This window comes from Nannospalax galili, unplaced genomic scaffold (assembly GCF_000622305.1).
Source record: "Nannospalax galili isolate Female #2095 unplaced genomic scaffold, S.galili_v1.0 scaffold100, whole genome shotgun sequence".
NCBI lineage: Eukaryota > Metazoa > Chordata > Mammalia > Rodentia > Spalacidae > Nannospalax > Nannospalax galili.
The window spans coordinates 14002337-14014745 of NW_008352891.1; the positions used below are offsets into that span (position 1 = coordinate 14002337).

Here is a 12409-nt window from a genome sequence, read left to right on the forward strand (position 1 = left end):
TGTGCATGTGTGTGTGTGTGTGTGTGTGTGTGTGTGTGTGTGTGTTTAGGGGATGGAACCTAAGGCCTTGTGTATACTAGCATGCGCTCCCACTGAGTCATGGGGTCAGCCCATCCTCAAATTATACTTTCATATACCTTTGTTAAGGGTCCTGCTATCAAGTCATGGATCTAGCTGTGGCTCAGAAATGCTACAGAAATTGTCTGGTTTACCAGTGTGAGGGCCCAGAAGAATTCTCTCTCTCCCTCCCTCCCTCACTCCCTCCTTCCCTGCAGGTACATGTGTCTATCTATGCTGGTATGTGTGTGCATGTGTGCACTTGTGTGTATGGAGGCCAGTAGTCAACCTCAGCTGTTCTTCCTCAGGTGCTATCAACCTTGTCTTCTGAGACAGGCCTGTCATTGGCTTGGACCTCATCAAGTAGGTAAGGCTAGCCAGTCAACAAACCCCTGGGATCGACCTGTTTCCACCTCCACAGTGCTGGCTTTTAAAAAATGTAACCTCTGGGGTGCGTGTCTCTGGATTAAACTCCTATATTAAACCTCTGCCACCCAGGGCTCAGGGAGCATTGTGAAAGAGGGGTGGAAAAACTGTAGAGGCCAGAAGTAGTGAATGAACACAAGGACACAGAATTTTTTTCAGGCAGCTTGGAACTTGTTCATATGAACTTACAGCAATGGTAACAGCCTGCACAAGACCCATGCAAAATCGAGTCAGACAAAATACCAGCGTAGAAGTGGAGAAATGAGGAAGAAGCCCCAACCTTAGCTGAGGAACTATTGGCAACTGATCCCTGCTGGGAAAGGGAGAGCTGGTCTTCTTTAAGGGAGTGATGCTAGATGGACTGACTAGGCTCCAGTGAATGAACTCACATTGAGAGACAACTGGGGTCACAAACTTGACTAAATAGGCCTTAACATATATGACAGAATGCATGAAGTTCAGTGGGGGGGCTATGAGAGGTGCAGACACGGAAAGGGTCTAAATATGATTAAGGTGTATTGCATGAAATGCACACATATTCAATTAAAATAGTAAAAAATACAAAATACATTTAGTTTTCATGGTTAAAACATTAAAATGTTCCAATGGTGGGGGGCAATGAAAATGCGAGGTTTGGGGATTGAACTCATGCTTACAAGGCAAGCACTTTCCTAACTGGGCTATCTCCTAAGCCCCAGTGAAGTTCTTCTAATCATCTGTGAATTTAAGCTCAACAAACCTAAATCTCAACATGTCTAATCCATGAATCTATTTGATCTTCCCATAGTGACTTGAATAGAAAGCAAAATTATTTATAAATATTTGATGTTCAGCAGTTACTTATCTTTATAATCATTTCATTTTGTATGATAATAATTTAGGCCTCCTTCCATGGAGCTTACAAACATCACTCTGAATTTAAATAATGGAGACTTGTCAATAAGGACAAGCAGGGAGAGTTCTGTGAACTCAGGACCCTGTTTGCTTTTCACAGCTGAATTGACTTTCTTCTCAGGATAGACTTTCTTGAAGGGGTGACCATGAGAAAGATGCACGGTGAGAAGCGAAAGCTCACCTTCAAAGAAAGCAAGGTCAGGAGGTTGTGGCCCAAGCTCAGGTTCAGACAAGCAAAAAGCATAACTAGATCTTCAGGAAAACTTGCCAGAAATTGGACAGAATGGTGAGAAGCAGAGAGGTTCACAGGGATTGCTGAAAGCTGTCCCCTAGAAGCAGAGACCTGGGAGAGCTGAGCTTAGGACGGGACCTGCTGGGGCCCAGGAGGCTCACCATGGGAAGCTGTAGGTCTACTCTGGCATCACTCAGGGGATTCTGGTTTGAAGGGCATCTCATGTTGTCTAGCTCAAACAGTCATGAAAGGCCTGACAAATTCTACTCAATGGTAAGAGTTCAGATTGATTGTATAGTCTATTACGAGGGAATCCAGCTCCAGAGGGCTCATAACATTAAGAAACGAATTATACAGTTTTAAAAATTTGTTAGCGGCTCCAGTGGATGAACTCACATCAAGGGACATCTGGGTACAGAAAAGTGACTCAACAGGCCTTGACATATATGACAGAATGCATGAAATCTTGTGGGTGGGCTATGAGAGGTACAGATGGGGCAGGGATCTAAATATGATTAAAATATATTGTATGCAATGCACAAAAATTCAATAAAATGTACATTGAGAAGAAATACTTTGTTAGATTAATTTTAGGGATAAGCAAGGGGAAGACGCTGTGTGCAATGGCAGGAAGTTCCCTTAGGGCCCCAATTCAGATCTGCTGTGGAAATCAGGGACCTGGCTGTAGGGAAAGGAAGGCAGGCAGCTTGAAGGGATTCACAGATGAAAGAAGGTGGCTGATGTGTTGCTTGGTTAAGAATGCGCTATCATTAATTACAGTTGTCCAAACCACTCACCTCCCCAGATGGCCTAGCTACCTGGAGGGAGAGCATGCCCACCCATGGCTTGGCCCCCATACAAGACCATGCAAAGGACCATGCAAAGATGGTGCTCAGCATGAGGTGCTTCTGCAGACCATGACAGAGCTTCCCATGGATCCTCACAGAAACCAGGAGGAACCACAGAGTCCCGGGACCCCTTCTTCCAGGTTACCAGGACCAGAGCTCACACCATGACTCTCCCTGACCATAATGCCCAGTCCTGGATGCTGGGTGGTGGATGGATGCAATGCCATCCTCAGGTAGGGCCACAAAAGTCTTCCTGCAGAATCCTGTGTAGACTGTGCTAATCTCTAGACTTCCAGGAAAACTGGCCAAATGTGAAACACTCCAGCAGAAGCACAGGCGAACCCTCAGTGGGACCTCTAGAGGAAGCAGAGCTGCTGCACTGCATCTTGCTCTTCCCAGGTGAGGGCCCTGCCTGTGGCCCATGCCCAGGCATTGCCCAGAGCAGAGGCCACACATATAAGGCCCCTCAGACTGTGTGGAGGTGGAGCATGCAAACCTACCCTTGAGGTAGAATCTGGAGGGTCTCAAATTTAGTGTGATTAAATGTAAGATTGTGAGTCAGAGAAGAAGAAGCAGAAGCCTCAGAGCCATAAGTGTGCAGCAGATGGAAGGGAGGGCTCCTCTTCCAGCACCACCTTCATTCCAGAAGGACAGGCACAACAAGAATGAACATTCAGGTGTGGCTTCCTGATAATAGTAGCAACAAGTCACAGGTCCTGCACTTAGCAAGTGCAGTGGTCAACAGACAGTGGGAAGGATCCTTAAGAGGGACAAAGATGTCGTCTGCTGACTGACCCCAGGGTTAGAAGAATGAATGGCCTTTGATGCTGGATGTAGACATGGATCCATTCTTTTTTTATGAAAATATATCTTATTATTATTATAATGACTGTATGAGTCCCTACTGGGAAATATCACAATAATTTCCCAGGGAGGAAGTGAAGTGACGATGTCCCTAGTGAGTTTTCGGATCACAGCATTCTGTAGTGGAAGCGGTCAGTTCTGGGCACTGTCAGCTGGGATCTGGTAATTTTCCATGGTGTGGCATCCCATGCATGGCAGGTGCTGAGCAGCACTGCTGGTTCCCAACATGGATGCCATGAATGCAACAGAAGCTCTGTCTGCTGCAGGTCCTGGCAATGAAAAACCTTCTCCATAGTCCCCTGGGGGCAGAGTTATCCTGGCTGAAAGCCTTGCTCTGACAAGAGTGGAAAGCAAGGGAAAACTTCTCCAGAAAGTTGCTGTCTGAAAGTGCTCATCGGCTGGCTGAAGAGATCAGGTCACAGAAGAGTGTGGCCCAAGGGGTCCAGATGTAGCAGTGTGGAAACGGCTATGAGAAACGTAATGTTGGTTTTCAGGAGCCTTTGACGAGGCTTTGCTTCTTCAATGTGAACCCCCCGGGAACAGCAGAAGGCACAAGCTGAGTGTCCAGAAAGCATGCAGAAAGCAGATTTCTGAAATTCTGTGCTTGCATAGTGATTGCAATAAAGATTGCGTGAAGCAGAATTCCTGAAAGACAGGTTTGGACTGAGCTCCAGCATGAAGTCCCAAAGACCAGATGGGAAAGGATTTACTCACGGTAAGCATCATGTCAGCAAACTGAAGCTTCACAGACTAGGAAAAGCCCCTAAAGAACAGATTTCCTTAACAACTACAGATCGGCAGCAGTCAGTCAGAAGGGGCACAGCTAGCCTGAGCTGACAATCAGGCCACCCTCTCTGCTCTGTCCTGCAAGGGAATTCACGGGAAGCAGCTCAGAGTGAGCCATGGACTCCATGGCGCAAAGCCCCTTGATCCTGCTCAAGTCGTGCACAGAAACCAGTCTTCTGCCCCATGAGTCTGTGAACAGGGTGCTCTCACACTGGGCCTTCCTAATGAAAGCCAGTGAGCTCTCCAAACCAAATCCACTGGCATCCTGCGCCCACGGCAGCTTCTGTAAGTGTACTTTCCAGTTCTACTCATTCTTAATGGGCATAGGGTAGATTTTTCAAATATATTAGGTGACAAAATATTAGCTTTTATCTTTGGCAAACATTTTCTTAACACTGTAATTAGGAGGGCCCCTGGGTCTGATGGGAATGATCTACTGTTTCCCCACACCTCACACTGGCATTTTTAATCAACAAGACTGGAATCAATAGCAGCTCTGCACTGATGCTTAAATTCTACCCCATGTCAAACTGAGTTACTGTCACCAAAACTACTCAGGTTTTAAGCAAGCAATAGTGAAGATTTTGTTTCCATTTATTTTAGTATTGTGGGTTCTTCCCATTAGAGGGATCAAGAAAACCCATCTTGTGCTTTCCTCTTCCTCCTCCTCCACTCGTCTCTCATCAAGGCTGCCAAACACGATTTCCATTGGTGTTTCTGCTGCAATGGCCAGGGCTGGTGAACACCCAGGGACCCTGAGCTAGCAAGAGCAAGACAAGATACCAAGGTGCATCTTCAGTGTGATGCACAGTTGATCAGAGCCATCTGCTGTCAGACATCTCTAAGTAAGCACAACGAGACTCATGGTGGTGCTGGGGCGCCCGCGTCTTACCTTTGTCTTACAATCAAAGCAGGTGAATCCCAGTGCAAAATCCACCGTGAAGCACAGCATTTCTCCTTGCCAGCTGCACATATATGTTTTTGACTAGAAAAAAAGTATTAATTTGAGAAAACATTCTGCAATAGTCCTAGTTAATTTTAAGTAGGTTGCTGCAACATTCGTTCCCTTTAGTCATTTTTTTCTTTAAGTTCTAACATACAAAGTATGTAGAACAAACCAGAGAATTTGGGGTCACAGGGAACTGCAGAGATGTCTGTAGATAGGGAATTGTTAATTGTTTTTTGTCCTTACACTGGCTAAGGATATCTTCAGAGGCATAACCTAAACAATACCAAATCATTAAAACAATTCGACAGAGATCTGTTCTCTAAGGTTCTTCTGAAAACACTCACTGGAGTTATGCGTGCTTTAAATGTTTCACAGTAGCCCAGAGGAGGGGCACATAAAAGGAAACATTGCCCTATAAACTTGATAAACTTGTTTTTGTCAACTTCAGTAATCAGTCTGCAGGTAAAGTTTCCCCAGCCAAGAGAGGATCTGAAGCCATCATGTGAGTGGGGGCATTTCTTGTGGAAGGGATATAGGCTGGCATCTCTCAGATCACTGTACATGAATCTCACTTTAGGGATAAGGATGGGACTTGATATTCCCTCTGACGCGTGAGTGTGCACATGCACACACACACACACACACACACAACACTGAAATGTCAGGAGACTTGTATCATATACTTGCGCTGCTCTTCATAATTACACACACAGTGCCCTGGACATACTTCTGTGCCTGACTCTGTCACTCATCTCTTGTTCTGCTGTGTTCTAATAACCAAACAAATACCCCAAGTATCATTTAAATCTACCAATAATTGACCCAGTCTGTTCCTCACCTCTCAGAGGGCTGAGAGCAAGCACACAGGTGGGGACCCTGTCCAACAGGGTCTGAAGACCCCTACTCTTACCCAACTTCCACCCAGCTTCCTGGTGCTGCCAAAGGTGCCCACGGCCGCCTGCCAGCATCGTGCACACAGTGGGTGCCCACTGAATACTATATGAACCACTAGTGCTTGTGATGAGGGTGGGAAACAGAAGCTGCAGTCCTGTCTTCCTATGTTGTTAACCCTTACTCACTTCTCTAAACTTGACCCAGAGTGTGAGAAGTGCTGAGATCCCAGTTGATAGCCCACAAGAGTTTATGTTCTCATAGTTTAAGACTCACTAGATGCCCAGAATTTAAATGGAGTGATTATAAACTATGAGACAAAATAGTTCCAGAGGAACTGTTGCATTCTTTAGCCTATCACTGACATCATGAGACCTGAAGAACTGCAAATCCCAGTGGGTACAGTCTGGCCTGTGGAGGAAAGTGCGCACTGATGCAGAGCCTCTCAAGGGTTCACAGGTCAGACGAGGGAAGAGAAAGTTTAAATGGAGGCTCATTCCTGTAGAATCTCACTGCAGAGTCAGCCAGTGACTGCCAGACACACAGTCTTTCCCCATATAAATCTTTAGAACTTGGGCTCTGTGTATATATGCATAATCTTAGTTTCTTCATTCTATCCTACTTGGCATTGTCACAAAACTGTCATATCATGGACTTTTGTAACAGTTCTTTCAAAGTTGTGAATAGAAGGATGTAGGTCTTTCCACCCTCTTTTTGTGTTTATGCCTTCCTCCCTGTAATGGGTCAGAGGAAACTCATGCTGACACCTATTTCCCAGTTCTCTGGAAGGAGTCTGCCTTGTGGTTCCTTCTGTGTGACAAGGGTATTATGGGAGTGGTCATATTTCTTTAAAGACACCCTTATGGATGGCTTACATTAAAAAATGAAATTAGCAAGTTCAGCATTTTCATATAACTGAAGGGCAGAATTTTCATAACATATTTATAACTGTACACAATATTGAGGCTATAAGAACGACTTATTGAGTAATTTTTGTTATATACTTTTTAATTTTATTTTATGTGTATTTATGTGCCTGCATGTATATAAGTGTACCATGTGTGTGCACTGCCCCATGGGGGCCAGAAGATCCACTAGAACTGGAGTTACAGGCAGCTGGTAAATGAACCTGGATTCTCTGCAGCAAATGCTCTTAACCACTCAACCGGCTCTCCAGCCCCTTGAGTAATGTTAGATCTACTGGTAAAAGCATGGATAAAGGTTATGGAAAGGAACATTTGCTGGTTGAACAAAAAAAATGGAATGTGTTGCTTAAGGGACTCTGTCTACATATATCTGACCATGGCCTTGGACATCCAACAAAGCTTGCTGAATAAATTACTAAGCTCAGAAGAGAAGTACTAAGTGCCTCCCACCAACTGCCCAGAATTTAGAATAAGTTGCCAGAGAATTTTAGAGCATTTTCTACGAAAATGTCAAAGAGGTCTTAATAATAGCTCTAAATCCATGGCTGTGAAGGTCAGTTTTGGAACAAAGGCAAATGCAGGAGAGAGAAAAACCAATGTTTAAGAAAAATATCAAAAAATTCAAGCACAGAACCACCTGGGGAGTTAAAAAAAAAAGCCCACAAAACCTAAGACAAAACCAAACCAGAATACCAATGATCAAAAGAGCCATCTCATCGCTACACTGTACAGAAAGAGCTCGGTGGTGCTGCCCTGCTGCCAACCATGGTACACAATCAACCCCAGTGGAATTGCTAATGTCCAAAGAGGAAATGGTGTTAGAAGAATAAACAGTCACCTGGCTTAGTGGTGCGGGCCTGTAATCCCAGCATCCAGGAGGCTGAGACAGGGAGACTCTGCTTCACTATAACAATAATAATGCTAACATTAATGATGATGATGACGACAAAGATGACGACGATGATGATAAAAACAGCGACCAAGCAATGTGCAGAGGTACTGGATTCAAGTGGGAAGTAAGCAATAGCACACATTTGAACAGGTCTGATCATCCCGATCCTGTGGAGTTTGCACTCAGAAGAATGGGACCTGGAATATTCTGACTGGTGCTGTCCTTGTCCATTGTTAGTTTAGGGTAATACTAGCTTCAAGAAATGAATTGTAATTCTCACTCTTTCTTTCTCTGGGAACGGGGTTCAATTATCTTCTAAATATCTGGTGGCATTCTCCAGTGGAAACATTTGGGCCAAATGTCTCTTTCTTGGAGAGACTACAAATGACACATTCAATTTTCTCAACAGTGAGTGACAGGGCCACAGAGATGATCTGCATCACCCTGATGGAGTTCCCCTAGGTTTTCATTGTCCACTCTATAGAAGGAGAGCTCTGCAGGGCCCTTCCACAGTGAGCAGTCTGTAGTAGTCTTTTTCTTTGCTGATTCTGGACACTTGCGTCATTTCCTTTTCTCTCTTCCTTATTTGTCAGTCTTTCTACAGATTTGTCACAGTTAATGGTGTTTACAGAGACCCGCTCTTGTGATTTGCCTTGAGACTTCTCTGACGTATTACTGAGAAATGTGTTGTTTCCATGCATTTGAATATGTTCTGTTATCTAGTTAATGACTGCTGTTTCCATCATGGTTGAAGAACATTCCTTGATAGTTTCAGTTTTTATCAGGTCCAGGGTATTGAGTATCTTGGCATATTATCCACGATCCTGCAAAATAGCCTCCATCAAGCTGTTGGTAGGTTGGATGCTCCATAAATATTTCCTGTGCTTGCTGTTGGTGGTGATACGGGGATCTTGACTATGGTTGTAGAATAGTCTGTTTCCCTTGGTTTCTTGAGCTTTTACCTCATATATTTTGCAGCTCTGTGTCCGGTGAATGCATACTTAGGTTGACCATGTTTCTTTGGCTAGGGAGCTGACCCTCTCATCCTCCCACAATTACTCTTGCTGCACCTTTCTCTACTCTGAGATCTACTTGATCTGATGGCGGCTACTGTTGTTTCCTTTGGCATAAGCCACATGATGTAGCTTTTTCTGTCCTTGTACTCCAAGCTGTGCAGTCATATTTGAGGCAGGCTTTCTGTTGACACCCTAAGCTTGAACAGTGCCCACCTGTCCATCTGCTCACCTCACCTATCAGTGCTCTCATTTGATGGGACCTGTGATGTCTTAGGTCTTGCTTGCCATTTATTAACCTCCTATTTGATTCTTTGCTGCTCAATACTACATTCATCATTTGGAGAAATTTTAGTATTCTGTTTTTATATGTCTGAAGGGTTTTGAGTGTTATTGTGGCCATGCCAACCCCTGAGACTTATGGAAGCCTCCCCTGCCTCTGCATAGTCTCCCCTCCCCACCTGCTGTTCAGTTATTTTAAGCACTTCCTTATATACATTTGGAATCATGGAGACAGTGGCATGATTTTCTTCAATCACAGAAATGACTGTCTATTCATTCCACTTTCTTTCTGGCATTTCCAGTTCTTTTCTTTGTTATTTGCTTTCTGTTTAGAGAAATTCCTTCACATATTCCTTTTGGGTTTGTGTGCCAAGGACAATTTATCCTATCTCTCCTTAATTAGGAAATGGTCATGAATGATATTTTTTCATTCTTGAAAGCTATTTTCAATGGCTATAGGATTCCTTTTGGCACTTAAATATTGGAACCCTTCCTCCTGTCGTCTCTGATGAGGAATTATTTTTCCACTGTAATCAATTATTTTGCTCTGGCTGTATTCAAGATCTTTTTCTTTTTCTTTGGTTTACAGAAGCTTATTAGGGCTGTTCTTGGTGCATCCCTTCTTGGTGTATTCTGTTTGGAGTCTGCTCACTTCTCAAATGTATAGACTTTTACCTTTGTACATTTGGAAAATGTGAGTCATGATTTATTTGAGCATTGTATTAGTTACTTTTTGTCGCTGTGAGAAAATGGCCAGGGCAACTTATAGAAGGAAGAGCCTGTGTTTACAGTTTTAAAGAAAGAGTCCATAATGGCAGTGGATGCATGGCAGCAGGTGCTCAGAGCAAGAAGCAGAGAAATCACATCTTCAACTACAAACAGGAAGCAGAGAGAGCAAACTAGAAGCTGGGCAAGGCTATATGAGCTCTCAAAGCCTGCCCTCAGTGATGTACTTCCTCCACCAAGGCTCCTGTCCCAAAAGCTCCATAATCTCCCTAAATAGCACCATCAACTGGGGACCAACTTTTAAGTACCTGAGCCAATGGGGGACATTTCCCATTCAGGCCACCCCCAGTATCTTGTAGCCCTTCCTGTTTTCTCCTCTTGGGTCTCCAGTCACAGACAATAGACCCCATGCCATGTCATGTCCTTCCCTCCAATCCGTGTTCTCTCTGTTCCCCACACCTGACAGTCTCTGTTGTTATAGATTTGGCCCATCATTTCTTCCTCAGTGTCTCCATTCTGTTGTCTAGCTTATCAACTGAACTTTTAATTCTGTTATAATACTTCCTACATTGAAATTTCCATTTTCTTCATTATCTCTCCCCTTCTCACCATCGTTTCAGATCTCCCTGATGTACTTTCTGTGTTTTTGTTAGAATATATCCATACTTTGTTTTTGAAGCATATTTTTTTTGTAGATTTTTAATTGAATTTTTGTATATTTTACACAGAACCTCTTAATCTTAATTATCTTTATACCTCCTTCCCCACTGCCACCCTCCTATAGTTCCCCACCCCACTAAAATTCATACACTTTGTCATTTGTGTTAAGGCCCATAGTGTCATGTTAGTGTCCCCAGATGTCCCTCAGTGAAAGTTCATCCACTGAGGTCTAGTCAGCCCATCTAGAGTCATGCCCTTTTATGAAGATTAGTTCTTCCTCACCCAGCAGTAATCAGCTGCCAATAATTATTTGACTAAAATTGGGACTTGTTGCCTATTTCTATAGTTCTGTGCTGGGGTTTTGCCTGCTTGAGTTTGCATGGATCTTGTGTATGTTGTCACAATTGCTGTAGGTTCATATGATCGGGGTCCTAGGAGCTTGTAGGACTCTATTTCCATATGGTCATGCACCTTCTCCCCGCCTCTTACAATCATTCTACCCCTTCTTCGCAAGGTCCCTGAGCCCTGGGTGGGTAGAGTTCAATATGAGTCCTGTCCATGCACTCACACTCTAAAGACTGTTACTGTCCACGCTTTGGCTGTTTGTGAGCTTTTCTGTTCCCGTTCCTCTGTTATATGAGGGATCTTCGCTGATCAGAACTGAGAGATGCATTAGTGTCTTCTTCACCCCTTGTTCTATGTTCCGTGAGTCTTAGGTGCAGGCGTTGTATTATAGATGTGCCACTTAGGCTTGGGCAATTCACAGACAATGTCTGTGTGTGACTAGTTGTGGAATTGTGTAATAGTTGCAAAAGGAGCTTTTTTGAAGACTGGTGACTGGGATACTTGTCTGTAAATACAAGGATCCATATTTTGCATGTAATAGGAAATTACATTTGTCTAGGGATTGACGGCCTTGGGGTTTTCTCTAAGATCTGAGACCTCTTCAGTCATATGTATTTGGTTCCATTTATAGTGCCACACATGAGTTTCCTCCCATCGAGTGGATTTTAAGTCCAATTAGTTGTTGATTACCACCAAGATAGAGGTGCCACTACTGCACCCATGTCTTTTGCTGTGCCAGTCACTGATGTGGTTATAAGGCCTTGAAGCTGGGGTTGGACCACTGATTGATGTTCTCCCTTAGGAGCTTGTGTAGTGCTCTCCAAAACCACGAGAGCTCGTCTTCAGGGGGAGGTGGGTTCCAGGTCAGTTCCAGCTCCATTACTCCAAATCCTGTGTCCGAAGTATGTCCTGTCTTGAAGCATATTTTTAAAAACCACAGATGCTGTTAAAATCTTTCCCAAATAGTTTTGACATTCATGCCATTTCAATGTTGGTACCTGTAGACTGTCTGGCATTCTCTTTGAGCATGACAAGTGGTTTTCTTTTGAAATCTGGGCATTTTTTGTGTTGTAAGATTCCTGAGCGTAGGCAAACCTGTTTTAACCAATTTTCCTGAAATTACTTCAGCAGAGGGTGCCAGGTGTGCCAGACACCCAAGCCTCCTTCTGGCCTCTATGGATGCCCTGGGGTGATAGCAGCACAGTGGAGATGACTTTGTCTCCTCTGGGTGAAGGCAGAAGTTCTGGCTGCCCACTTGTCTGCTGCGAACCCACCCAGCAGGGATGCTGGGGTCCTGTCCTGGCTGGGTGAGGTTGGAAGCTCCTGCTCTCACTCAGCGTTTGCTGCTGTGTTGGTAGGGAAAAAGTTTTTCTCCAGTGTTTGGAGTTAAGCCCTTACAATGTAGATGATTTCTGCCTTTCCTGGTAGGTAGCCTTCCCTGGGGCTTTTGAGTCTGGCTGTGTCTTTTTCAGCTCCAAATCTGGGGCAGGTGAGACAGGAGGAAACCTGGGCAGAGGCAGGGGCAGGGGGCAGGGGCAGGGGCAGAGGCAGAGGCAGAGGCAGAGCTATGAGTTCAAGGCCAGCCTGGTCTACATAGTGAGTTCCAGGGAAGCTGGAG

General features: G+C 44.4%; 1 protein-coding gene across 5 annotated transcripts in view; it reads right to left on the reverse strand.

The window, feature by feature from the left end:
* Positions 1 to 12409, reverse strand: part of Sntg2 (syntrophin gamma 2) — a 236258-nt gene that overhangs the window by 16874 nt on the left and 206975 nt on the right. For 3 of the 5 annotated variants that reach the window (XM_008850183.2, XM_017802502.1, XM_017802499.2), the window contains exon 15: positions 5000 to 5092. The exons of the other annotated variants lie outside the window; for them this stretch is intronic. In XM_008850183.2, the coding sequence (XP_008848405.1) occupies positions 5000 to 5092 (93 nt within the window). The remainder of the gene's footprint in view (positions 1 to 4999; positions 5093 to 12409) is intronic. 5 annotated transcript variants of the gene reach the window in all.